Source organism: Pomacea canaliculata, linkage group LG3 (assembly GCF_003073045.1).
Source record: "Pomacea canaliculata isolate SZHN2017 linkage group LG3, ASM307304v1, whole genome shotgun sequence".
NCBI classification, from domain to species: domain Eukaryota; kingdom Metazoa; phylum Mollusca; class Gastropoda; order Architaenioglossa; family Ampullariidae; genus Pomacea; species Pomacea canaliculata.
The window spans coordinates 27,074,393-27,101,335 of NC_037592.1; the positions used below are offsets into that span (position 1 = coordinate 27,074,393).

Sequence of the window (26,943 nt, forward strand, 5' to 3'; positions counted from 1 at the left end):
GACAATCTATAATGAATGCTAATTACATTACTGCAAAACCTTTTTGTCATCAGATTATTTTGAAAACAAAGCTCAGTGCATTTGCTTTAATAATGTCTTTACAACTGCGTGTATTGAGGACTTTGATTTTTTCAGTAATGTTAATAGGGAATGGGGAGTTTTTAATGCAAAATAATGTGCAGGTTTCAAAGTGCTTGATGTGTATTGAGGCTGTTTATTTCATTGATTTCCACATCACTACCTCATTTCCTTAAATACAAACTAGAATAATCAATCTTTGTCATTTTGGTGCTTGGTATATAACAAAACAATCTCTCAAACGCTTCTCACAATAAATTAATAAACAAACAGATAAAGAAATCTGCAACTACAAGAGCTTCCTTGCTCGAAATTACCAGTTTCCATTGGGCTGTATTGTGTTTGAAAATTATGAAATAATTAGAGCCTTTGAAGCTTCACTATCCGTATAACAGAAATTCAAGAGTATAAAAAAAGAAAACCTTTCATGCCATTAGCAACAACTTTTGAAAGAAATGTTCCATCATTTCTTACGCAAGTTCCAGATTGCACTTATGCAGGTGCAAACATGACATTCCAAAATCATACTTAATCCAGTTAATCAAAAGATTTGTTCAGAAATGTAACCTCAGCCAGCTCATTAAACCTCTGTTCAGTCTCTCGTTTCAAAGCGCAAAGCCGAGAAACAATTTAAAATACACATAAAAATGTGACAATGTCCAGATGAAAGGACATTTTGCTGGAGGGGTTCAAGGAGGCACTTCACAAGCGACTTGTTCTTTGAAGGACAATTATAAAATAATAATGTTATAAAATGATAATAATGACAACTAAGAAATATGAAGAGAAGCAAAGCAAAAAACTATGATTAAATAGCTTAACGAAAAATCAACAATCTATTCCGGAAGAGTAATATTATTTAATCAGAAAAAAATATCTTTGATAATTAAATAGAAAATTCATCTTTTCAGAATCAGAACATTTAAACAGAAGCAAGGAAATTGAAGAAAGAAAAAACACGGAAAACTTTAATATTCTTTTTATTTCTTATTACTTATTGCGTTAACTCAAAAATTAAAAGTTAAATCTTTGGGATGCACATGCAGACTTAAAATGAAAATTATGCATTTACTTTCGTTACCAAACCTTATTTTCTTCTCATTATTTATTACTTTGTTATAAAGCAAAGACAGCATTTTGGAATATTTTGAAGATCCTTTAATGATATTTCGACTTACATATTAGTATTATTACCTTTTTTTAATAGATTTTTTATTGTGATGTAGTTCGCTGACTTGCAGACGACATTTTCTTCTTCGTTGTTTACAATGCTTTGCTTCGTGGATTAGACCTGTCACGTGCGCAGTGTCTGGGTTTTCTCATATTAAACATGCTTTATCCCTTACTTGGTTTACTGACTTGAAATCTCGTCTGTGCATTTTCTCATGTTCTGAAATCTCGGATTTATTCAAAGACCAACTTTTTTTTATATATTCCCGTTTCCTACACTAACCCGTGGTTAAGGAAAAGGGATATAATTTGTGTGAAGCAGGAGGGAGGGGGTTATTGTAATAGCTGATGATTAGTTCAGAGAAGAGAGGCGACAACGTTTCACAAGTGCCACACATAAGGTAAAAACTACAATAGGCGCTAATTCTCATTTTGTTCAATCCCTGTTGGTGGGCGTGATTTTTCTATTTGATGCACACGCTGTGTAATTTACTAGAATATTGACTGGGAGAACAACGTAGTTGTGCAATTATAAGGACAAAAATCGGCTTAGAATCAATATCTCCCAGCAAAGAGTACTATCTCAATTGCTATAGTTAGTGTGACGCAAAGCTGCAAATTAAGCACTCGAAACATCTTTATATTATAGTTTATGAGCAGATGACTGCTGCTTTTAGTTTGTTTGTCCAGCCGATTACAACAACGTGAGTAGGACGTAAACAACAAGCGTCTTCTCAGCAAAAAAAAAAAAAAAAAAAAAAATCTCCTTATCAACGGGAAAAAAATTATAAAAATAATTATAAAAACAGACCCCTGGAGAGACCGCAAGGCAATTATTCAGGATAAGGGGAGGAGGAGAGAGTGAGTGCGGAAGACGAAATAGGCGCAAGGGGATCAGCTTCTTTGGATCATACTTACGCCTGCCTTCACTTCAGGGGACCTCCGTGTGTCATGTGCTGCTTCTTAGGATACCGTGAGAGTAGCGAGAGATTGCTCCCAAAAAGGCTTTCAAGGATGGGATGGTCGGGACAGATGTCCTTTTAGAAGTCGGTTTCAGTAAAGAGAAAGACGGGCAGAAAAGACAAAAAAGGACATCCAAGTCCTGTAGTACCTATCAATGCTACTAAATTATGCACCGTGACTTGAACGAACGACAGCAACTGCACTGACTTGAACCAAGAAAATTCAGGAGAGTGCATAGTAAGACTTTAATGGACTTCTCCAGCGTCCATCAAGATTGGGATTTTCTTAAGGCTACAGCGCAGATTTTGAGACTCGTTTCCATGACAACCTGATGGGACAATAAAAAATAAAGAACGGAGAGAGAGAGAGGTGGGGGTGAGAGATGCGTAAGAGGGAGAAGGAGAAGCCATTATCAATTAAGAAGACTGGTCGAGTCAAGGGAACATTGGCACCGCGTTATTCTTGGAGTCTGTAATTCGAAGCTCGCAGTTTTATGGCAGCCAATTAGTACTCGTCGGCATAGTACAGTACGCTTTATTGCTGTGCTAATCATCACTTTCCTTCAGGGAAAGTGGTGGAAGGAAAGTGGTGAGGAAATGTGTCGTGGAGGACATAAAATTTTATACACCTTGAGAGACAAGGGGACTTTTGAACTTTCTCGGTCGTGCGAAAATGGTTAAAGTGTTTCTCAGAGATGATGGATGCCTGTCCTTCCACACATGCGTAGGTGAATGCGTGCATGTTGTCTGTGTGTGTGTGTGTGTGCTTTTGTGCATACGGGTTTGTCATATCCAGTGGCATAATTCAGTCTGTCAAGATTTTTCTTTGCTATTTCTGTTTGCTTTATTTATTTTCTTTGGTTCATTGTGTATTTGCTTCCCTCACTGTTTTTTTTTAAATTATTTTATTTAAAAAATTAGTACTTTACAAATCTTGCACCAGACAAAGATATTTGGAACAGAAAGAGGAGAAGCATACCAATAAATTTATTTACGATTGCACCCGTTCAGTCCTGTTAGAATCGTTAACGAAAAGAAGATTTTAAAGGCAGAACTTTTACTGTCTAGCAGGAAAGAATGTATTCGATCCATTGTAGGAAGGTGAAGGTACTTGTCTGGCCAGAAGGAAGCAATTAGCGAAGAGTCACCACCTCGGCACCGGGAACCGCGTGTGTTCGTCATCACCCTCGGATCGAACCATTTTTCCCCGCCATAAGCTGTAATCACACTTTAGACAATCGAAATAAATAAATGAAAACATTATCATATCTTTGAATAAAGTTGAATTTATTCATAATCTGCGTTCTCCTTTTTACTATTTTCGCTTTATTTTTTTTTCTTCGCTACGACATTGGTTTGTGACCGACAGTGACGAAAATTTCAGGCAGAAACGAGCTTGATGTCAGAAATTATCGAAGCCATCATCTGGAAAACCCACTATTTTGTATTCATATTGAATCCGTCTTTCATCCATAAAATGACCCTGTTAACATTTCCGCCTTTTGCGTAATTCGTTCGTAACAGCTTGCAACAGCCGGATGAATCGCAAGCAAGCCTCCACCAAGGAGTCTGTGAACCAAGAGTAGATGGGTTAGGCTGAGCGTAATGTTTTTGGATGACTTTCTTTATTCTGTCCTTTCCTCGCGATCGACAGACTAATCGTGTGGAATTTTAAATAAGGAGTCTCCATGCCTGTTTTAGTACTCATCTAAATATCATTTTCCGGTGTGCTCCTCAGTCTTGTTTCTTGATTTCCAACTGGTTTGCACATCTGCGATGTCAAGACCGAGAATGAAGGTTAATATTGCAATGCATACTACTAATAAAAAAATGACACTTATAAGTTAAAGGTTTATGATTATTTATTTCACACACAATAATAAAACAAGTGAGAGAAAAGATTGGGTACCAACTAAAATGGAAAAACATGCAGAGAACTAAACGCTGGGAAAACGAAGCCAAATAAAGATTTAGAACACAATTTATGTTTGATGTTTCTCTGTTTCTCAACATGAACAATCACGTTTCGTTCAGCAGGTGATGCGTTGATTGCCAGTCTTGGTCACATTTGGTTTGTTTGTTGCAGGTTCGGACAAGGTGTTTTGTCCAATCATGCGGCGGTCTCCAAGGTGCTGGATGAGATTCTGGTCAACTACAACAAAGAAATGAGGCCGGGGATAGCTGGTATGCATGTGTCATTCGTTTAATAATAGATGACTCTTGTTGCAAGACACTAAACAACTTCGTGAGTGGCATGCCATATTCCAAAATAATGTAGCTGAAATGGAGTTTAACAGAGCCATACTGTATTTGAATGTGTTATTTAAGCGGAAAGTAATATGCAATTCTGATATTACGATTTTGCTTTGAATGGAAGATAAATAAAAAGCATTTAATTAGAGAGACTTCAATAAAGAGTTTACGCGCGCGCACACACACACAATTTGATCATACTCTGATTTCAAGGAAGATTAGCTTTTAGTGCTAAAATATCGTAAACAGTCGCAGTTATCTATACAGCAAAGAATGGCAAAAAGTTTAAGAATTTAGTTTCACCATTTTGTATTATTGTGAACAATTCCAATATCTTTTCATCTCAAGAAGCAATAAAACACTATAAAAACTATTACAGACTCGGAATCTGATCCATCTATTACTGTATTTTCTTTACAATAAATGTGCTTTTTTAAACCCTGGTAATGTTTTAAACCAAAAAAAAAAAAAAATAATAAAATCGCCTGTTTGTCATAATGCTGACTCTTCTGTGATATTACTTCTTCGCGAAACTTTTTGTGATGTGCACAGACATTATTGTCTTCACTTCCGTTAAACACTCACTCCAAGTCAGATTACATCAGGCCCGTCTAGTCAGAAAAATTGCAGAGGACAGCTTTTCCCTTCGTCTGGCCTTGTGCCGTGTGGACCAGAAATGATATTTGTATGTCCGGATTGACCGCCTCACGTCAACGCAAACACACGCTCCCTGCCCAGATAAATGTCAGCTCTCTGGACAAGATTGGTGGTAAAGCAAGAAGCTACTAAACTGACGAAATAACCAGCAATCTTGGCTGGACAGATCAGCAAAATCTATTAATGCCTGCTTCCACCATTCCAGAAAAGCGAAGTTTTCAGCAATATCTATTGGTCCCCCCAGCTGAGCTTTGACTCTTTGCTACTTTGGTAATTCAGACAGGCAAATCTTCTGAGGAAGGGAAAAAAACCGGAGTGTCTCTATCTAAGCAGATTTTTTTCAGATCTTCTATACATAAAATTTGATTTCAGACAGTCAATGAAGTCCGCCTAGCATTTTCGCCTATTTTGTGCGGGAATCGATCTGGAGCGAAAAAAACCAGTGCATTATTTGATTCTAGGTTAAGTATTCTTGCCAGACATACAGACGGAGGAGCAGACAGACAAATAGGGAAAGTGGAGGCAACCAGGCGGGCAGACAAACACGAAGGAGTGCCTACTTAGTAACAGAGACATGAAGAACTGTGTGTATTAATGTATTACATGGTACAGAACACTTTTTGAACATCAAAGTATGCGCTGTACAATAAAATAAAGTGATTAATAAAAAAATGAAATTACAAAGGATGATGCGACTTTTCTCTACCCCTCCCAACCGCTGATTTTCTGAGCATTGTGCTTTCTTTCGTAGTTTGCTTATTTTATAATCACACATTAAATAAAAATTTACATACAGAAAGTGTCATCAGTATTTGTCTAAAATTCTGCGTAGAATTGTATGTGAATGCTAATAATTTTCCAATAGTTTGTGAGGTGATTGTATTTCTGGAAAACTAGATGTTTCTTATGTTATATTAATTAACCTGAAAGACATACTAATGTTTAGTTGCCTCTTTACGAGTTTCTGAGAACTATCATACAGAATTAAGTATAATGTTTCACAAATTCTTTTCATAATCGAACAGCTTTTGACTGGGATTGCGAAGGTAGGGCATCTTAATGTATTGTATTTTTGAATATAAGCTTTGATGCAGCTACAGAGAATAAAAAATTTAGTATCTGATGGCGGTGTTTGGAAACCCGGTCGATCAGCTCTCGATTTTTTTTTTTTTTTTGGATGGGGGGTTAATATCTTGGAGGGAAAATCCTATGATTCCACCCTGCTCCGAAAATAGAGCCTCGATGTAATGATGGGTACGCTAAAAAGAGATGATTGGCCATATTTTTGCCGGAAATTATCTCCAGGGCACAGCTGTCCAATCACAGATGGCCATAAACAAGCGAAGACGTTCGACCATTTACAAGCCTCGTTCCAGAGCCCTTAGCTACCCCTCACCGATGCCTGCCAGATACACACTCCCACCTAGCATTCAAGCTGAGAGAGAAAAGAAGTTCCTTTGCTGGAAGGCGACAAAAGAACCCATTCCCAGCTCCAGAAAAGATCCAGGCTAGAGCATTTACAAAAGAAAGAGTTTCCTACAGGGACCAGGTCTTGGGGTTCAAGAAGTGTCGACGTGCTGGGCAGAGGGAAAAGTCCTTATTTCCCATCTCCACTTCGGTGACGCGCTAGTGTCTCTCGGGTGCGGGAAATTCTCGAACACATCCGGGGATGTCAGTTATACATGCAATTCTCTTTTTTTCTTCTTCACACGTTCTTATGTCCAACCATCCATCTGCCCATCATTGAGTTTTTCCCTATTACATTTATCCTTCCTTTATTTTTATACAAGGTTTCTTTTTTTGTTCGTTTTAATTGCTTGCTTGTTTCTCTCAAAACGCACGAATGAATTTTTATGTGCACTTTATATTGACAAATAGGAGGAAGCGAAACATGAACAGGAGGCATTCCTAAAATTGTTTCCTCCGTCCCTTACTCGGGAAACAAATGAGGAGAAAAAGAATGTTAGAAGAAAGAAAAGGAAAACATCAAAAGAGATCAGCACATAGGTCTATGAAGGAACTAATCATCTGATAAAGGCTAATCATCTAGTTCTAACATAGAGGTTTTATAAACGATAAGTTTCATTTTCTTGAAGTGTTCCTTTAATTTATAATCCATTTTATTTGGTGCATTAAGACGAATTTGCAGATTATACTTCGAACCTTATAAATCGGTTATCCTACTTCTAGTTTATGTGCTCTCTTACGCTGTCTTCGTTGTCTAGTCCTACCAGCTCTTCAAGAGTCAAAAGTGAGGTGAGTTCATTAGCGCAGCAAGATTATATTTTCGACCACAGACTTTTTATCATCGGCACTCTTGGTAATAATCTTGCAGACAATCAGGATCGCTGTCGCCTTCATCCTATGTGCTCGAATTTCCTGTCGCTTATAAAGTTGAGGCACATTTTAATTTCAAGGAGGAGCCGCAAATTCGTTGAAGCCCTATCCCTACGTGTTAAGCCCTCGATGTCAGGGATCCTTGCTTTAGTAGGCGATCCAGATTCTCGGAGCACCCCAGGAGCGCGGACTTGACACGCGGGCGGTCAAAGGCTTCATTTTCCTGTCCATTGTCTGACCACCGGCACGTGGCGGCTGGCACGCGGCCTAAGGAGGTCGCGAGAAGATTGAGGTGCCAGTCCCTTTGTGCACCGGCCTCCAGTCTCCAGGGAGAACCCTCGCGCTGAGGATATTGGCTACCAGGGTTGTTAGGAGTATTTATGTTCTAATGTTCTTGGAATACTTAGCACTGTTTTTTCTAACTTCTAATATGTTTGCTTGTTTTTTCATTTAAAAGTAAGTCATTCAATTACTAAATCGTTTGAAAATGAATAAAGTTAAATCAGAATTGTGTGTGAGAGTGTGTGGCCATTAATTAATGCATGATTATCTTCCTGATCGACAGACAAATTGATAGAGTTGTCTCCTTTTACAGGCGAAGCAGTTTACGTGGACACCAACATGCTAATAAAGAGCATGGGGCCTATTTCAGAGAACGACATGGTGAGCTGCGTATTATTCTTACGAACTCCTCTTGGTTCAGCAAAATAAACGATCGAAAAAATGAAATATTTACTTAGAAGCTTTAAATAAATTGTCAGCCTGCAAAAGGCACCTACCTATTTTATAAATAACGGATTATTTATGGTATAGCTCCAGGCAGGATTGGCACTTTATTTCTCAGAATCCTTCAGTGGATCGTGTTCATTTAATCCAATTCCGAATGAATAAACAAAGTGGTTGTGATTGGCTTCAACTTCAAACCTTGTATGAGAAAGGTGACCCTAACAACCCTGACAATAATAAATGAATGCCATTGTTAAATATAAGCTGTAAGTTGTATTAAATGTTATATATTGAACAAAAGACGTTCTAAATGTATTAAAGAAAACTAGGTTATATAGGATGCACAACCTGGTTTTAGAAACAAGTTAGTATTAATAATCAACTATGGTTCACGAACAACTGGCACACCCCAAAAAGCTTTAAGTAGCATGAATAGATTTCAAAAAAGCATTTGATTTTATTGCGTGGAAAAAGTTCTTGGAAGTTCTGAATAGAGATTCGGCCACAGGGAAAAGGCTAAACGCTGTATAATGTTATCCAAGCAAAAGCTAGGGTAGGTTGTGGTGTTAGTAATTCTTTCTTCTGCCCTAGAGGGTTAAACAAGGTGTTATGTAGTTCTGTCCACTTTTACCTTTTTATTGACACATTAACAAAAATATCATTGAGCATGGTAAACATGGAGTACACCTACTACATATTTTAATCCTGTTATTTAATGATGTCCTTACTTCAGATGCCCCACAAGGCCTTCGAGGTCAATTAGATATTTTATAGAGTACTGCCCAAGCAGCTAAGCTTGGTTATAAATTTGGAGAAATGAAATAGTGTTGTGTTCCGCAATAGGGGTTACCTGGTCAGGAGAAATGTTACTTAGGAAGTGAGGAGATCAAAGTTGCAAATATGTACAGATATCTTTGAGGGATTTTTTTCAACATTCTTATCTTGTTTCCAATAACTTGAGGATGTTGCATGTCGTGCCAAAAAGGTGTTATTATCATTCTACGTATGTTTTGGTGTGCATTTGGCACTAGTTTTTTTAAAACTATGAGATGCACAAATATTACTCATGTTGCATATTTTTATATTGTACTGTGTATTGTTTGACTCCCCTTGAAATGAGCTGAAGGCCTCTTCAAGAAATCGATCAATCAATATCTTGTTTTATTGCCCTCCAAGTAACATTTCTGCACTGGTGTCAGATCTACCCCGGTACCCTCACTTCCACTTTAATTGCGTGTTCCTCCCTCTCCTGTAGTCCATGTAACTATGCCACTGCTAGGCTAGTCACAAACCAGGTTCCTCAATATCCTTTCAACGATTCGTGCTAATGTTTAGCATTCATGTAGAAATATCGAACCCTGACTCCAGACAGTATACAGAGGAGGCAATACTAAAGGACCCTGCCTTATCGCCAGTCGGTGGCTGTCTGAGGGAAGTAGCGATCTGTTGGTAGAGGGACCGTTAGTAACAAGCAGACTAATCTGTAATCGAGATTCTCCCCCTCTTTCCACTCAACCAGAGAAAATAACTGCTTGTGATATAAATGTTATACAGTATTAATGGAGTCAAAAATTCTTGTCACATATTCTTGTAATATATATGGTATATAGTACTAGTGGACTTGCAGACTCTTTTATATATAAACATTTTACAGACATGGATGCATACTTACAAGTGCTTGAATTTTTCTATTCCAAAACTCAACAAGCTATGATCATATCTGACATCAATCCACGATTAATCTTTCAAATAATAGCAGCGAGCAAAAGATATACATCGCGTGCATAAATTTCTTAGCTTTGATGGAAGTTTTTGAAGCTCTATGCGCGAAAACATCCAATGCCGTTCTTCGTAGTACATCAATTTTTCTTCAATAGACTTGATAGTTACATGAATTTAGTCATCACAGGATTTGTGTAAGTGCTGAAATCATAAAGAAATCACATGCAGAACTGCACATCTCGTGTGCAGAGTCCTTTCATGTCCCTCGTCTACACTCTCTGCCGTAATTGACGATCATTATATACCCTTATCACAGCTGTAGGGAACTCTTACTGTTGTGCAAATATTGTGGAAGATTCAGTAATAACTTTTTCGACGGTTTACACGGAAAGACATTTCCTTTGTCTCCAGTCTGTACAGCAGGCGCGCCATTGTCATCAATAAGAAAGATTGTGCAGCGCAGCTTGACATGATAACTGCTTGCTTTCGTTTGTGTAAATAGTTTTTTTTCTTTAGATACGAGAAGCTTTAGTTACTTTTAAAGATCATGTTGCTTTGGATGTGTAAGAGAAAAAAAAACAGGATGAGCTGACGGGTTTGAGATGACTAAACTAATTCTCGAGTGAAGACAAAAAATGTCACACAAACGCGCTTCGACACACACACACACATTCAATTATACACAAAAATATATAAAAGACATGCAGCCAAACGATGGCTCAAACACACATGTACGAACACACACACACATGCAGGAACACCCTCACATTAACATCCCCCACCGAGTTCGCAACCCAGAGCGGACACAGCCGAAGACTGTCATCGTTGGAAATAGTAAACGTGCCAATCTGGCGTCCGCCCCTCCCGTGCAAATTGGCCTGTGCTGCCCCCTTCGGGGAGGATCATAGACAAACAGACGAGAATCGATATGGCGAGAGACGTGATCTGGCTGCCCAATTCAGCAGCTCACCCCGCCTTTCTTTTCTAAACGTTTAGGTCCCGCTTAGCTTGATTGTGAATAAACGCTTCGTCTGCAAGGATGTTTTAGGGAGAACGGCAAGACAAGCGTGCACAGTCTCATCTGGCTCCATGGCCTCAGCACACTTCTCGTGTCTCTCTCCTCCTCTCATGTCTGCCTTCTACCGCTTGCGACAAAAGCCGATCAGAGATAAACAGAAGACTGACAGGCAAACAAACTGACTGACAGACAGACGCACTTTTATGCTTGCTTCCGAGGTTTCTTCCATTTTTTTTCGGCCGCAAACATGTTAGCGAAACGAAGCAGGACATTTTTGGTTGCTGGAGACGAAAGACAACAAAAAATTAAATACAATTTGGGATTGTGGACGCAAGGAAACTAGCCAAACTATATTTTTATTGTTTTTTCTAAGGCATGAACTTGTACTGATGTGTATTGGTAAATGAGAGGATGTTTAACCGCATGACAAGGTTTCGTAGAATGTAAATCATAATTTTTGTGGTTTTGATCTTCGCAGAGACATACCTCACAGAAAGTATTATATGTATATAGGTATTGCGGCGAGTATCTGAATACTGTTTATGTGAATAAGACTCGGGGACAGAAACTAATGGTGGTAGCTAGTAGTGTGTCCGTGTAACAATGGCCTTTATTTGTCTCTACTAAACAGTCCTACTCCATGCAAGTTTACTTCCGGCAGAGGTGGCAGGATGACCGCCTGCAGTTTTACCTTCCAAACGTCACACAGTTCACTCTTAGCAACCGCTTCATGAACCACATATGGAAGCCAACCACCTACTTTCTCAACGGCCGCCGATCCAAGCTGCACAACATCACGGTACCTAACCAGTTTCTCCGCCTTCATTCCAATGGCAACATCTACATGTCGAAAAGGTGAGCAGTGCCCTTATAACTCCTATAGTTATGCTCCTTTACTATTATTTCCTGTTAACTCAAATAACACATTTTTGAAACGGACTCCTTTTGTTAACATTCTGTAATCTCTAATTCATTTTCAAGAACTCTAAATGTTTTTGAATATAAATTTGGATTTTAAATTAAGGTTTACATGCGCATTACGGGGCGTTGAATATGGAGTAGTTAGCGATGACCTGTGGATCATGACCCCCAGCATGATGTATCTCGTATAATGTACCTGCGACAATGGATACGTGTATGTGGTATGTCTGCTCAGCCTCCATCCGTGGAGTTTGTAAATCAGTAATCACAAATGCACAAACTAAAGCGCAGTGCTAAAAGATGGGGGATAATGAAGGTGGAGTTCCCCTTACAGCCCTGTGAATCTAGAAAGGGAAGAGTAGTGAGAAAAGTTCGATGGGTGTGCGTCAGGTGTCCTTTGAAACCAATTAGAGCGCTAGGCCATTGTTTGCGTACCTGTCTCCACTGTTATTGTTGAGTCTTCCGGTCTGACATATAGACATAGACATAGACATACATAGACAGCAACTGAGATTACGATTTATAAATCGTTACGGAACGACTACTTTCTTGCCGCAAAGTAATGTGCTGCAACTCGTAAAAGCTCCTACAACTGAAGTGCATATTCAGCCGTCAACCACATGTCTATCGCCATCTTGTCCGGGAATTCGCGTTCCTGTCTGGTCGTTTGAAGGGAGGGAAAGAGAGACACCCAATCGACCGCGCCTTCTGATCACGGGCGATGGTTGTTTTGTCCTGTGAAGAGAGCTTGTCACGCGCATGTCTCGCGCAGACGTTCTTGCCCTGACGTTCCTGCCAACATCGTCTGAGGAAGCTCGCTGCCTTTCTGGGGAAATTCTTATGTACTTCCAAAGTAACCAATAGTGGGTTGTTTTTTATGGAATACTTTTCAGACTTGGGACGAGGAATGAAAACGTGTTTCGCTGAGATGTTATCGTTGTTATCGTTGGTGTTATTTATCTATACTGATATTTTATCGAATTATTTTATCCTTTTGCTGTTTCTCCTCGTCTTACAACTATTAGTAGGACACGATGTCTCTGCCATCATGGCTACCTTCTGAGAAGTATCCCATTACATTCCGTCGTGCAAATAAACAGATGCAGCTGCTTTGAGCCAGAAAATGTACAGAAGCCATGAAAACCTACATCTTCGTTTCTTGTGATGGACAGAAATTATCTCCCTGTCCCTGGTTTCTTCTGACAATGAACGCTGTCTGGACTAAACACGCAAACCTTCTTTGCTCTTTCATTACACTTGGCAGGACACCTCCTCCTCAGGTGAAGCTCGCTGAACACGCAAAGGATTCTTTAACCTGAAATTATTAGGCTCTGCTATTCGATTTTCAGGATGAAATCAAGATCCAGACTTAAACAAAGTAGATAGTTCGCAAGGCTACAGGATAAAGGGGACAGGTCTGCAGCATCGTCCTCTGCCAGATGCATCTTCATACGTGTTTTCTTGAACTAGAAGCGAGAATTTAGCAAGCCAGGGGTACCAAGATGGGAAGCTTATTTCTGCGACGGGTGAGAAGGGACGAAAATCGAAGTGGAGTACTCAGTGTAATGAAGGAAGCCCCCGTGTACGCTGAGGCGGCGACAGTTTTCATTCGTGGCTCTGCATACGAACCTGACGTAATCTTCCTGGTCCGGAAAGAGGTTTCTTCAGTGTGTAATGAAACTTGCTACTTGGCATTCTCTTGCAAAATCGGGCTCGATACCAAATGAGGTTTGCTTCCAGCAGTGAGATCGACAGATTAGCAGAAACGCCCTGATCGCTGGTAGATGATAACACGGTGTAGATGTGGGTTTGAATGGTTTTGACAAACGTTGCCCTTCAATCAGAGTTTGGGAAGATTAGTGGCTTTGACAAGATGAAGTAAATAACATGTTAGTCACAGCGCAGTCAATGAAGACTCATGAAAATAATGATCAGACAGGGGAGTAAATGAATATTTAATTCAGAAAAGTTCATTTAGAATATCATTCTGAGCCCTGGCTTTCAAACTGGCGTCCTTTTAAATTGTTGTTGATGTTGCTGCTGCTACTGATGATGATGATGAGGAGGAGGAGGAGGAGGAGGAAGTAGTGAGAACTTGTTAGGTCACAAATTAGGAAAATTATTTAATAATCTTGGTAGCTTACAAAATCTGCAGATAGTTCTAATCCTCTTTCATTCGCGGCGATCAGCGTGACCTTTGACGTGGGCTGGTCAAATCCTGGGAGGACCGAAAATCTTTCCGCATGCCACATGCTGAGTGTCGGAGGATGTCGCTCGGCGGGAGGCGAGCGTTAAATCTTTCCTTCTCACACAGGAAATGAGCAGGATAGCAAAGACAGCGGCACTTCTACCTCGAGAAGAAGTAAAATACAGAGAAGGAGGAAGTTCCTTCAAATCGATGAAGTGAATTTAACAGAAGAAAGGAACCCCAAGGCGCTGTGTAACGATTTAGAGATTAGAAACATGAGGACAGAGAAAGGGTGGTCTGCGCAAGCATGGGAAAACGAAGGAGCGGACTGTGATTTGCTGGGAAAAGGTTAAAGCAGAAAAGAACAGTGCGGAAACAAAGAAAGTATTCGAATTGGCAAAGGGCACAGAGACAGAGGAAGGCTTTCTAAAAAAAGAATTTTTTTTATGAATTTACCAATTTTAGCAAAATATACAAGATAGAACTTGCTTGGTCCAGATAAAGATTATGGACTGAGAATTTATACAATGCGTGAAAGCAAGGGGCAACAATGTTAGACACTTGTGGAACATGAGTTATGATCCTTCTTAAGGTTCAGGCAATCTTGGCAGACGGCACAATTGGTATCAGCTGAATGAGGTATGGTTAAGAACACTGACAAATACATTGAATCTTGAGAATGAAGTCTAAATAAAGAATAGCTCTAGGGTTGAGTTCGGTTCAGTCCCTCGTGCTGGTGGTAGAGCAGGGGTCTCAAACTCATATTAGCATGTGGGCCGCAGTGGAAAGTAACAGCCAGTCAGCGGGCCGCACCACGAAAAGAAAATGTTTTTTCATTAAATTTTACGAACACTACTGTCACTGCAGTTAAATGCTAAAATAAAGTTTTTATAATTATTAATTACATTTAGTGTAGTTTATTACATGCACAGGCAGTTTACTTTATTAAAATAAGTTGACGTTGTCTCTGTCACTAATAACGGGGGTAATTTTCACTGCGGGAGTTAATCACCAAGAACAACATACATATACACCGCGGACGTGGCCGAGGGCCGCACAAAAATGTTTCGCGGGCCGCATTCGGCCCGCGGGCCGCGTGTTTGAGACCCCTGTGGTAGAGGCTATGGGAATCTCCAACAGACATTAAGGCAGGTCATAGACCCCAAACAATCAAGCTTTCAGCATTCTTGTGTTGCCAGGAAAGGTTGTATTTTCTGTCTGAGGAAGAAAATTTGGTTCCTTGGACATGGGGTCACAAACGGTTAGAAAAACACAAAAACAAAATTAGGACAAGAGGTAAAAGGAATGTTGAAATGAAACAGAAATAGAATGTTTGAACAGAGAACAAGGCTATGATAAAAACCATTTAAACTAAAGCCTAAAAGCAGATCAGTCAGTGGAGACAATGAAGCAAGTGGATCAAAACAAAAATTTGTTTGTTCTCCTGTAATAAATATCAAATTACTTAGAGACATTTTAGAACGGACTTCCTTTTAGATAATATGCATTGCGCAATTTTCAAGTGATTTCCTGATTCACTAAGCAGAATTCTATTGAAAACTTTCAAAAATAAATATACTTTGATAAAAAGTAAAGTTAATTGTAAACCAGGCATGCAAATTTGAAAGAAAATGAAAAAAGGTCAATGAAATAATGTGAAAGAACTTGGAGTTTTGAGTGCCACTGAAAATGCTAAGAATGATCACTATTCTTGCTTGCAATGATCATGTAAACCTTTTCAGAGCCGGGTGACTGAAGTTTGAGAATCTGAATTCAATTTAGTCTACGATTTTGCACGCGAATAGGATAAAATCCTTTCAGACTTTATTTCAAAATTTATGTTTTTATCCTTGGGCAAACTTCGACCTGTAACCGCTACGAACGAAAGACATGCTTGCTGTTCTTAAACGAAATATTCAGAAATAGAAAAAAGCCCTTGAGACCAAAACATAAAACCTTTTTCTGATTAAATAAACTTTCTTGACCCCAAAATAGGAATTCAAATGTAAAAGTTATTTTCAAGATGATAGCTGTGTATGATTACGTGAAGAAATGTGTAAGGAGGTGTAGATGTTGCACATTTTTTATCAGATGGAGGCAAGTATGCGATTTTTACAGGTGTTAAGGTAAAATGTTGACCAGTTGGCTTTTTTTCTCTCCCATTCATTTACTCTTCGTTTGCTGTAATCCCCAAGTTCGAGTTTGTATTAATACGACTTTATGAAATAAATAGGAAAGAAAACTTTTTTTTCTTCTAGCGTATATTTTTCTTGCTTTATGATCGAACAAACTCCATTTTCACATGGCGCAAATGAATGTCGTCTGAGTTTTTAAAAGCTGACGAAAATGAGAACTGCGATAATGAGACTCCATTGAACCTTTTCCGATGAAGATAATATAAAGATAACCGCAGCTGCCAAGATAAGTTTTCTGACATGAAAAGGAGAATATCCTATTAATGGCAAACAAAAATATTCACAAATTGTTTGCTGAGTGTATTTACTAATTCATGCGGTTCTTCGGGATAAACATAGTCATAACACTGTCAAAGATTTCAGGAACCTAAGTGCAAACAATTTCATGGCGGACCAGGATGAGGTTATTGTTGCTTGGAAAACGGATCTGCTCGAGTGCACACGTGACGAACACGTAATGACCAGAGGCCGAGAACAGGAGCGTAAAAATGTTGGGACGACAGCAGTGTGTATGAAAAAGGGTCTATTCACGCTTTCCCGGCAAATCGGGCTTCTTCGCCCTCAGAAGAAATTGTTTGCCTCCAGAACCCGGTGACGCGAAAAAAAAACTTTAGTGCGCGCTGAAGCGGAAACTGGCTGCAGTTTGTTTAGTGTCTTTTGACCGCCACAGCGAATGACACATTGACACGTGACAAGATTTGTGGCATGCCTTTCATTTTTGTCTCTAAACGGAAAGAGTAGTGTGTTTGGAGGTTAGTCAGGGCATGATGAAATGAATCGATGGGTGTGTGCTTATTCCTGTGATGGCTTTGACAGGGCATCTTTTTGTACAGTCTCGTGGTCTTGAATACTTGAACAAACGCCCCTCTCTCTCTCTCTCTCATCTTTTCTTTTCCTCTTTCTCTCTTTACGACGTAAAATGTGTTAATACCTAAACGAATAAATACATGTCCACGTGGTTATTATCATTCTCTTTTGATGCAAACTTATGTTCACATTTTCTATTTGCATTGTAATATTTTATCCTAAAAATTGTGTGAGCTGTGTACCATACATATCTCAGCTCGCTCTCGCACGCACAGTTAAAAATTATAGTTTCAATCACTTTTTAAAACGTCTGAACAACCGCCTGTCAAAAATAAGAAACAGTTACAGAAAGCTTGCCATCTGCAACTTCCCTTGGAAATCAGATTTAAATTTAGGTATGGACTTGCTGCACTGAGAAATACACAAGTGTCTCTTTGTCTTATGAACCTCAGTGCAGGGTGAACAAAATAAACCAATCTCCTAGAGAGGTTTACTCCCATTTTTAAGATAGCTTCTTCTCAAAAAAAAAGTTGAAAGCTAATTGCGACATCGACCTGCAGGTCGATTTTCAGATGCCTCGCAAATTAGGATGTTAATTCTTCGGATGCTTAGGACAATCAGACGACAAACCGAGACGCTGGTGAAGAACCTCCACATGCCGCAGTTTAGTTTCTTTTTTTTTCTTCTTCTTTTTCTTCTTCTTCTTTTTTTTATTGAAAAGAGATGTGGACCAGTTAGATTATTGATTCTTTGGAAGGTTTTCGTCGTCAGAGTGCAAAATTAGAGAAAAATTACAGGGAAACGTCACGTGATTTTTAGGTCTAAACCTAGGCCCACTCTATCAGAACGCGAGAAATTGTTCCGCAAAAAAAGAGAAGTTTTAGTTTGATGAGAAGAAAGAATGAATCTAAGTGCAAGCCAAAGAAGTTGAAAAAAAAAAAATGACACAATATTGAGGATGGCAGCCAGCACGAACAAACTGAAGAGACATCACATGGGACAAACACGTGCACGCGTCTATGCGAGTGAATCCCTAGGGTTGCAAGTCTTTGTTTTTGTTCTGCATAAGAAATGAAAAAAAAGCATTTTTCCTTTTTCCAAATATGTGACTTCGTTTCTTTTTTTGTCTTCGTGAAGCTTTCCTAGTCTACAAAAGGCAGCCTTTTGATACACACGTCCTGTGAAGTTCTTTTTTTTTTCCTTTTTTTTTTAACCATTGTCTTGAGAATTCAAATAATCTTTGACGTGCGTGGACTTGTTGTTGGACCCACTCTTATGCAAAATTCCTCCTTTTTCAAAGTCGTTAGTTACTATCGCAATACATCATTAACTGTCTGCTGGTCCTTTATAACCAACAGTTAACTCATAAATTGTTGAATACTAAATAACTTGATAATAATGCGTGGTCGCATAAATAAATGTTTGTCGTAAGAGGTGAATAACTGGCCTAATACATTATTTTTCTTATTTTTTTACTTATTTTTCGCTGCTTTTAAGGAGTTTTAAATATTTTCCTCTAATGCTAGTGTTTCCTTTCCAAGTCTCTCCTTATCTTGTTACGACAAGTATCAACGAACCAGAATATTCCCTACATATATCATCTAACCCTAAACACATACATGTCTATAAATGACTGTCATACCTAGCACAATCATTTCAATTCGAAACATAACCATTTAAAAACTGTATATTACTGCTTATATAGTGGCTATATAAGCCCCTCGACCTCCAGTGATCTTATGCACTTCATGCGTCATGATGTGATATCGTCTACAGCGAATTACATCAAACAGTCACGTGACTTCCCTAAGTCTGTGGCTATTTAAATAGATACAAAAACAACACTTCCTCTAAAATCACAACAAATAAGTTTAATGCGAAAACATTTGAGTCGCGAAATTTTACAGTCCTCGGCCTCAGCTCCTGTCCCATTCCCCCGCCTCACTCCCTCCGCCTTACAACAGGGTTCAAAGCAAATGGTAATGCAACATAACGGCTTTAAGCTTCTCTAGAAGAATGGATGTTTTGACAGCTCACGGTCAGGGCGATTGATATGAATTCAATGCGAGAACTTAAGCGCAGACCCACGCTGTGTCGATCTGGCTCAGTCGACAGTGAAATCCATGGGATTTTCTAATCCGAATACTTCTAAACCGAATTAAAATCTTATTAATCTCTCGCAACCTCTCTAGGTCGAAATGCTCCGAATTTTATTTGCAGCTTCGGGGGAAAAAACTGCAGCAAACAGGAGGGAAAATTGGCCTGTCTAACCGTGTTTTAAGGATGGAGTTTTTTAACATCCAGAATTGTGGCTTAGTCCAGATATTTGAAAATTCTTTAGTCATGCAACATTCTAAAAGAAACAAATACTTTTTTTTCAGAAGCCTCAATCAGTTCCTGTTCTTGAGGCCTCGAATGGACTGGTCATGTGACTGACATTTAAATATGAGGTTAAATTTTCCGGAGAGAGTGAAGTGTATTCATCGGTTATTACTCCACTAACAAAGCTGGCGGCGGGAAAAAGATGATAGAATTCATACACGTTACAGTTATTTTGTTTAGGGAAACAATTCCCTTGTTTGTGTCAGACTCCAGACTTAACGGAAAAAAACATGTGATTATAGTTTATGCTTGCGTGGGTGTGTGCGTATTGTGTGTCTTTTTTTAACTCTCATCTTTCTTTCTCTACTGTCCACGGGGAGTCAGACAAGAATGTCTTTTAAACCCCCTTGCTTTTATCGTTCTTTTTTATTAATTGGCTAGCGACTGAAGTGTCTCTTAAAGGAAAACATAAATGTTTTCAAATACAATACAATTATTCTGGTTATGCTTGACAGAGTATTAAAATAGGCTTACATAACCAATTTAAATAACTTGCACAAAGAAGCTAACAGACTTCATTTAAAAGCAAATTTAGAGAAAACAATTGTTATGGTTGTCCGAATGGGTGGTCGCATCAGTAAAGCAAAAACGATTTTATGGAAGCAATACAATACTTGTGACAAACTTATTCAAATATTTAGGATCTTCCCTACAAGGTGAAGTCTCACATCAAATAGGAGTAACAGAACTTTTGAAAACATTTTATATGCATTATACATTGAGGTAAAAAAAAAATTTACTGGAAATTATATTGGAAACGCCCAGGTAGTACCCGTGTTGATATATGCTGCAGAAATATAGGGTGTACAGGACGAAGCCAAAAAAGTAGAAACTTTCAACGTTTTTGCAATAAAATGCCTTCAAAGCGTCCCCAGCACACTTCAAACAAGACGATGTATGGCAAGATATATATCCCTTAAATATAACAATAAGTATAAAATACATCAAATACTTTTTAATCCCAGATACCCGGGAATAGACTAAACAGGAAACACAAAATGTTTCGCGTACACAGTGAGAACGGCCAATACAAATGGATTTGGCATTGTATGGATACATCGGGGAATAGGAAACGCATCTTACCATCTGCAAGCGAACAAAAAAGATCTTTTATTTCTCAATACCAAAATGTACCAATATTTTAAGAAGTGAGTATGTAATCGCTGTATTTCCTGAACAGTTTTTGTACCCACACACTTACCCACCCTCCCCACCGTCTCCCCCAGCTTCTTGATGGCAAGAACTAAAGACAATATACAATGTTAATGTCATGGGTCTCTTTGTCTTTCCCGGCGGTCCTCGAAGAAGCAGACTGTTGTAAAGAGATGAATGACAAAGCTTGTTTTATGTGTCCAGGTTGACCGTCCACGCTCGCTGTCCAATGCGCTTGTCCCGCTATCCCATGGACTCGGCGCTGTGTCCTCTGTACGTCGGTAGCTGTGAGTATATCTTTCATCCCACTTGTGTTACACAGCTGTGATTCTTCCTGTAACTTTGATTAGCATTCCCCTGAACCTTGTAAACCACCAATTTGTGTCCAGTCTTTTTTCCTATTCTGAAAATAGAACATAGTTTTCTTTTCAGCTCCATTGGCGGTACCGAAATTCTTTATTGTCTGTCATTAAATGAGAAGATATTTTCCTGTCATCTTAGAATTACAGCGCTCAACCTTTTTTACGAGTTTATGTTCGCAGTAAAAACAGACTTCTTCTGGCTAAAGAAACCAGTGAGCACTTTAGAATATTTTTATTTAAAAAAAAAACCAGCACAACAAGTATAGTGCTGTAAGGAGACAGGAGTCATGATGGGAAGAGTCGTATTTCTCAAAGATTTATAGCTTTGTTCATCTAAAGATGCTCCAATAAGCTCATCTATTTGTTTGGTCCTCTGATAGTCGGCTACACTACCAAAGACATCGTGTATCGCTGGCTGAAAGACGCGCCGGCTGTCGATGTTGACTCAGGGGTCATGTTGTCCCAGTTTGAGATCGGAGAGATAGAGGTCAAAAACATCACCAGAATGAACAGACTGGGTAACTCTATTTTCCTTCCCCTTCATCGCTTTCATTAACTTTTTCAGTACTATGTGTCCGTTCTGGTCACACATGTGCGTGTGCTTGCGTTATCACTTGGGTGTGTGTGTGCGTGTATACATGTGTGCTGTGACATTTGAACACATTCTTTATAAGGTCTTATTCAGTTCAGTTCTACGTTTTCTAAAGGACCATAATTTTAAAATTTCTAAATCTTGCAGGTGAGATCTCCATCCTAAGCGTATACATCCACCTGAACCGCGCTGTGGGTTACTTCCTGCTGCAGACCTATGTCCCCAGCTACCTCATCGTCTGCCTCTCGTGGGTGTCCTTCTGGATTAACAGGGACGCCGCGCCAGCGAGAGTTCTCCTTGGTATGTTTGTCTTACATTCACGTAGAATTGATTGCTTACACACACACACACACACACTCTCTCTCTCTCTTCATACCTCTTCAAGATTGGTAGATTGTTACAAGGCAAGAATGGAGTTAGAGGCTAACTAGTAATGACCGCTTCTATCCTAATCGTTGTTTTAAAAACAGTCTCTCCTATTTTTCTTTTTGACTGCAATGCCCGACGGGTAGACATGTGGTAGAACATTCGGACAGTGGACCCGAGACAAAGATCTGAACCCTGAACTTTCACAGTAAGATAAGAGATTTTTTTTAAACCACTGCACTACCAGAAGCCCCAGGAGCATCCATACTCGGAAAGCTGAATAGTGACACTGACCTTTTATTAATGTACTCAAACTATAAAGTCCTTAACACGAACACATGAAGAATAAAACTTTGGTTACAGTATTGTCTGTAACAACTTTCTTGAAGGGGGCATGGTTGCACATGCAGCTAGATGTCTGGCCCTGCAGTGATGCGCATTTGGTTGGTAAAAAAAAAAAAAATCTTGGTTCAGCTGTGGTATCTAACAGAATTCTTCACTGTCAGAAAGACAAATTAGCCACAGCCATTTTTTCTCTATATTTCATGGAGACGATAGACTAACCTAATCCCGCTGTTCACGACTTACGACATCACTGACATTGCGCAGGACTGGTAATGGCACAGCTGTCACTGTCCTGTGCATATATCTTTCTTGGTGCAATGAAGGTTTTTATGATTCTACACTATTAAATCAGTCTTGTAAGACCTTGCCAATGCCTGTTGGGCCCTCCGCTGCTTATCTAGGGATTCTTTCTGCACATATTTTTTTCTTCTTTCCTCAAAATTCGTTTTCAATCATCTTCTTACAGCTTTGTCGATATTTTTCATCGGAATGTATATGGAATATCGCCACAAGATGTTATCTGTACTAAACTATTATTCAATGTATACCTTCGCGTTTCTTAAATAAAATGTGTTGAAAAGCTGCATGAGTTGCTAGTTTATACTCACTTATTTCCAATATTCTACAGCATATACTCTAGGTTTCGCAAGAAACAGAACTTTCTTTGGAAAGCAGTGATGTCCAACTCGCATGTCGCATAATAAATCAGCTATATGTTGAGTAAAAATAGTGGCTCATGTTGTTATGAAAGTGTTTTTCTTCATTTTATATTAGACTGTCTTAAAGCACTATCTTAAATTTATTCGTGATCCTTTTTCTGTTGTTTTCTTTCGATGTTAGTCCCTAAACGTTAAGGATTCTATGTCTTCGTTGCGTTCCAGTAAATAGAAAAAAACTTTCGTTTAAAAAAAAAATAATAAAATCTTTTTGCTGCTTGTTTGTAAGCATCAGTTTTAGGCACAAAAATTAGATCATGGAATGAATGCCGCAAACGAATTTCGATTCCTACAATGGCGTTCGTTTGCTGGTGCGCCGGGTGCTGGACGTCCCTAACTTTCTGGCGGACTTCCGTCTGTCGCTGGTGTCTGTGCAATTCCCTGTCTGCGCAATTTCCCACTTAGGTGTCCGATTTGTGCTGGTCATATGATTGATGGTTTTTGGCCCACGCATGGGTCGAAGGCAGAGGCAGAGCTCGGAAAAAAGCCGCATCGGGTCAGAAAGTTAATTGGAACGGCACATCGTTCTGGGCAGGTCATTCCTGACATCGCAGCTGGAGAAAGAGGGGGAAAATCCAGAAATTTCTCGGATAAGTCTTCGCAATCACGAGGAAACCAGACGTGGGTCTTAGCGCATGTCCAGCCGGTCTTGCAATTCTTGGCATAAGCTAACTACGACCTTTTAAAATTGCATCAATTTTGTTCGTCTCCTTGATGATATCAACTTTCTAGGAGGACGTTGGTGAAGTTGAAGTGGTTTCTAGTTGTTTCCAGTCTGCTGTGTCGTGCTGTTGGCATTAGGTTAATAGACTTATAATGACATCTCATAATAAAGATGTGTTACAACGTTTGATAAACTTAAATTCAATGTTGTTTTAATAGTCTAAAACTGAAATATGATAGTCAGATGATGATGATGATGATGATGATTCTAGGAGCGACCACGATTCTTAGCTTGGCAGCCATGGGGATCACCATACGAGAAGGCCTACCCCGGGTACCATACGCCACGGCACTGGATGTGTTCCACAACCTGTGTATGGTGTATTTAATGGCGGCTCTGATAGAGTATGCTGCTGTCAACTACTTCACTAAACTCATGCCCAAAGAAGGTGGCCTGGAAGACGATGAGGACGAGGAGGAAGAGAAGGCAGAAGAAGTGAGTTGCATTCAGTCTGTCAAAGTCACGAGTAGTTTAATTCAAATTGCATTTGGAGCTTGTGTGGTAATAATGTAGGACCACGAGCGGGTGTAGAATACGTGAACGGGCTGAGAGGGAAAATGAGAAAATTAGTGTATTAGATTTAGTGTCGATCGGAGTTGGCTAAAGTATGTATATATGTAAATTCGTGAGCTAGACTACATTTATCCACTTGTGAACAGGATCGGTCTACTTTTGTGCTGCAAAAAGATTTCTTTCCCTAACGTCCTCCCGTCTCCATACCAATTCCTTCCCCCATTATTGGTATGTAATGTCTGGATGGAAGGTATGAGTTTGTCTTCGCATATGAGGGTGAATAGTGACTTGCCATCCGTTAAGCTGTGGTAACGACATCACGAGCTGCCTGACATCGTCACGCACATCAGCTTCCTGCATTGCCGTGCATCATTGCGCAATTCGTCGCCAGCAGGCACTTCAAATTGTCTCCTGCCATCTTCTTTACGACAGACTTCGATGTACCGTTCTCGAATGGCTCAAATCCCACTTGGTCTCTGCAAACAAAAGAACGAGGAGCTCTTGGTGTGGTAGCCAGGGACGGGAATGAAGACTCGTTGTGGAAGTAAACAACACAGCCGTGAGAGAGTCTGCTGCAAAGGTCTCGTGTAGGAGGCTTCCAGCCACATGGCGTGCTATGCCACGATCTTTTGCAAGGCAATACCTCTGCGCTTGGTGAACATAATTTGGCGTATTTCACGAGAAAAAAAACAACTCACCGGTATTGACAATTGATCGCGGATAGTGTGTGCGTGTGGAGGTGGGAAAGGGGGAGAAGGAACCCGAGGCGAAGGAGAGACGGTAGCGGGTCCAGTGCGGCGAGTAATGTTCTTGATTGCAAGCGTGAGAAAATAAAAAGCTACCTGAGAAAGGCACAACATTGTTTAGGCCAAAATCTTTGGCGCGTGCGTAGCAATATAATACAAAAGACTTCTTCAGTCTGACATGTAACTGATGGATTTATTCACATTTAATGTTTTTCATTTTTAAACAACAAATAGCTGTCTTCAAAAAATTCCTCAATCTGATGTTTTAAATGTGAGCACGTGACCAAACTAGCAAGATGCAATGCAGTAGTCAGTCTGTGCATACGCAACTTGCGTTGCATACTTTATTTTGCTGTTTTATCACCCCTCGAAATGGGCCGAATCCCTTTTCAATAAAATATCAAATTTAAAAGTCAAATTTTGTCGATCATCCTGTTACTTCTACTCTTTCTGTACTTTGTTCTCTTTCTTTCATTTCCTGTCCTATATTTATTTATTCTCGATCTCTTATCTTTATTCGAGTCGCGCGCTTCCCCATCACCATTCACATCTGCGTCCATTTTAATGGATAAAAAATGTGATTACAAAATATAAAATCATATTGAGTATCCAACTTTGATTCACAAAACTGGTTTCTCTTTCATTCAAAATGTAAAACACGCGAAATGATATTCAACCTTCTTTTACACAGGTGGCGTCTGTGATGCACCGTTTCCCTGTTTCGCTATTTTCCATGCTCCAAACAGAGGCCTCGTAGGTATTGTTTGCAGAGTCTAATATCTTCGTGTAGGCTGCCAGTCTCGTCGCAGGAAGTTCAGGAGGTCTGCATAATGAATTTCATCCAGTCACTCAAGGCGAAGACGATATTGACCAGTTATTATCGGGGACCTCTTGATGTCGGACCCTGCGTTCAACCGATATTAGTCGGTGGCGCCGCCAACGTCGGGCTAACAAAAGCCTCTTGCTACTCAACATTTAATGCTAATCAGACGATTAAATATTTTTCAGTGGGTCACCTTGTCTCTGCCGGTACACAGCATTATGAAGTCTAACATCTCCGTGAATATTATGAAGCAGCTGATTCGGTCTTGGTGGTGAACAAATAAAAATTATGTTTCCTCTTAGGATTGTGTTGTTTATGTTGTTTACCAATCTTTTACATAGCAGGTCTTTGCTCGTCTTCTCCGGTATGACTTGTGCAGTTGTTATCTATCTGTCTGTACCAAAAAATAGTCTAATTTGAACACCATTCTGTAACAGTTACTTGCCACTTACTCTGAACAGACGCTCATATAGGTATGGAGTTTGAAATATTATTAACTAGACAATGCATGCAATTGTTTATAAGACTGTTATCCAGCTAGCTCAGAGTGCAATACATTAAAACAGTCTGTAAACAAAGTCATTCACTGATTGAAGACATGGAGGATGTCAATCTCCCTTTAAATCCCAACCGTGCTGTAAAGCAAGCATGTGCTTTATGTTCACTTGAGGATTGGAGGCCATATTGAAATTGGTAAACAGACCACATCGTAGAGAAAAAGCATCGCATAGTTCTAATTTGGTCCTTCGCATCAATTTGAAACCGTCACAACAGCATTTGTTTATAATGTAACAAAAAAACATAGAAGCTAAAATAGGACACTTGAAGTGACTGCGTGTCTTTTCATACTTAATTGAATTAATAAGACCATACCCTGTATTTTTTTAGTTGAGCTCATATTTCTTGTAGCGATATTTTCCTCAGGTTTTGCTGTTACTACAGGTGAGTGGACCACCGCCTTTAAAGGTTGTCCTCGCAGACCAAGAGAAGGAACGTGAGCGAGAGACCCTGCTGGAGGACAAGAGCGAGGTGATTGATGCGGAGGATCCGTCAATTTCCTACACGCAAGACTGTCCCAGACTCTTTTGGAGATGCTTTATTGGGAACTTCGAGTACCGCCTGAAGGTAGGCGTGAAGAGTCTCTACTCCATGCACTTGTGGCACCAAGACCATAAGCAGTCAAGTTGC

At 39.6% G+C, this 26,943-nt stretch overlaps 1 protein-coding gene across 1 annotated transcript in view; it reads left to right on the forward strand.

The window, feature by feature from the left end:
* LOC112560739 (gamma-aminobutyric acid receptor alpha-like) overlaps window positions 1–26,943 on the forward strand; it is a 41,090-nt gene that overhangs the window by 13,098 nt on the left and 1,049 nt on the right. Inside the window, exons 2-9 of the mRNA XM_025232766.1 lie at window positions 4,297–4,394; window positions 8,053–8,120; window positions 11,555–11,778; window positions 20,773–20,855; window positions 21,311–21,448; window positions 21,670–21,822; window positions 23,885–24,108; window positions 26,698–26,880. Coding sequence (XP_025088551.1) covers window positions 4,297–4,394; window positions 8,053–8,120; window positions 11,555–11,778; window positions 20,773–20,855; window positions 21,311–21,448; window positions 21,670–21,822; window positions 23,885–24,108; window positions 26,698–26,880 — 1,171 coding nt within the window. The remainder of the gene's footprint in view (window positions 1–4,296; window positions 4,395–8,052; window positions 8,121–11,554; window positions 11,779–20,772; window positions 20,856–21,310; window positions 21,449–21,669; window positions 21,823–23,884; window positions 24,109–26,697; window positions 26,881–26,943) is intronic.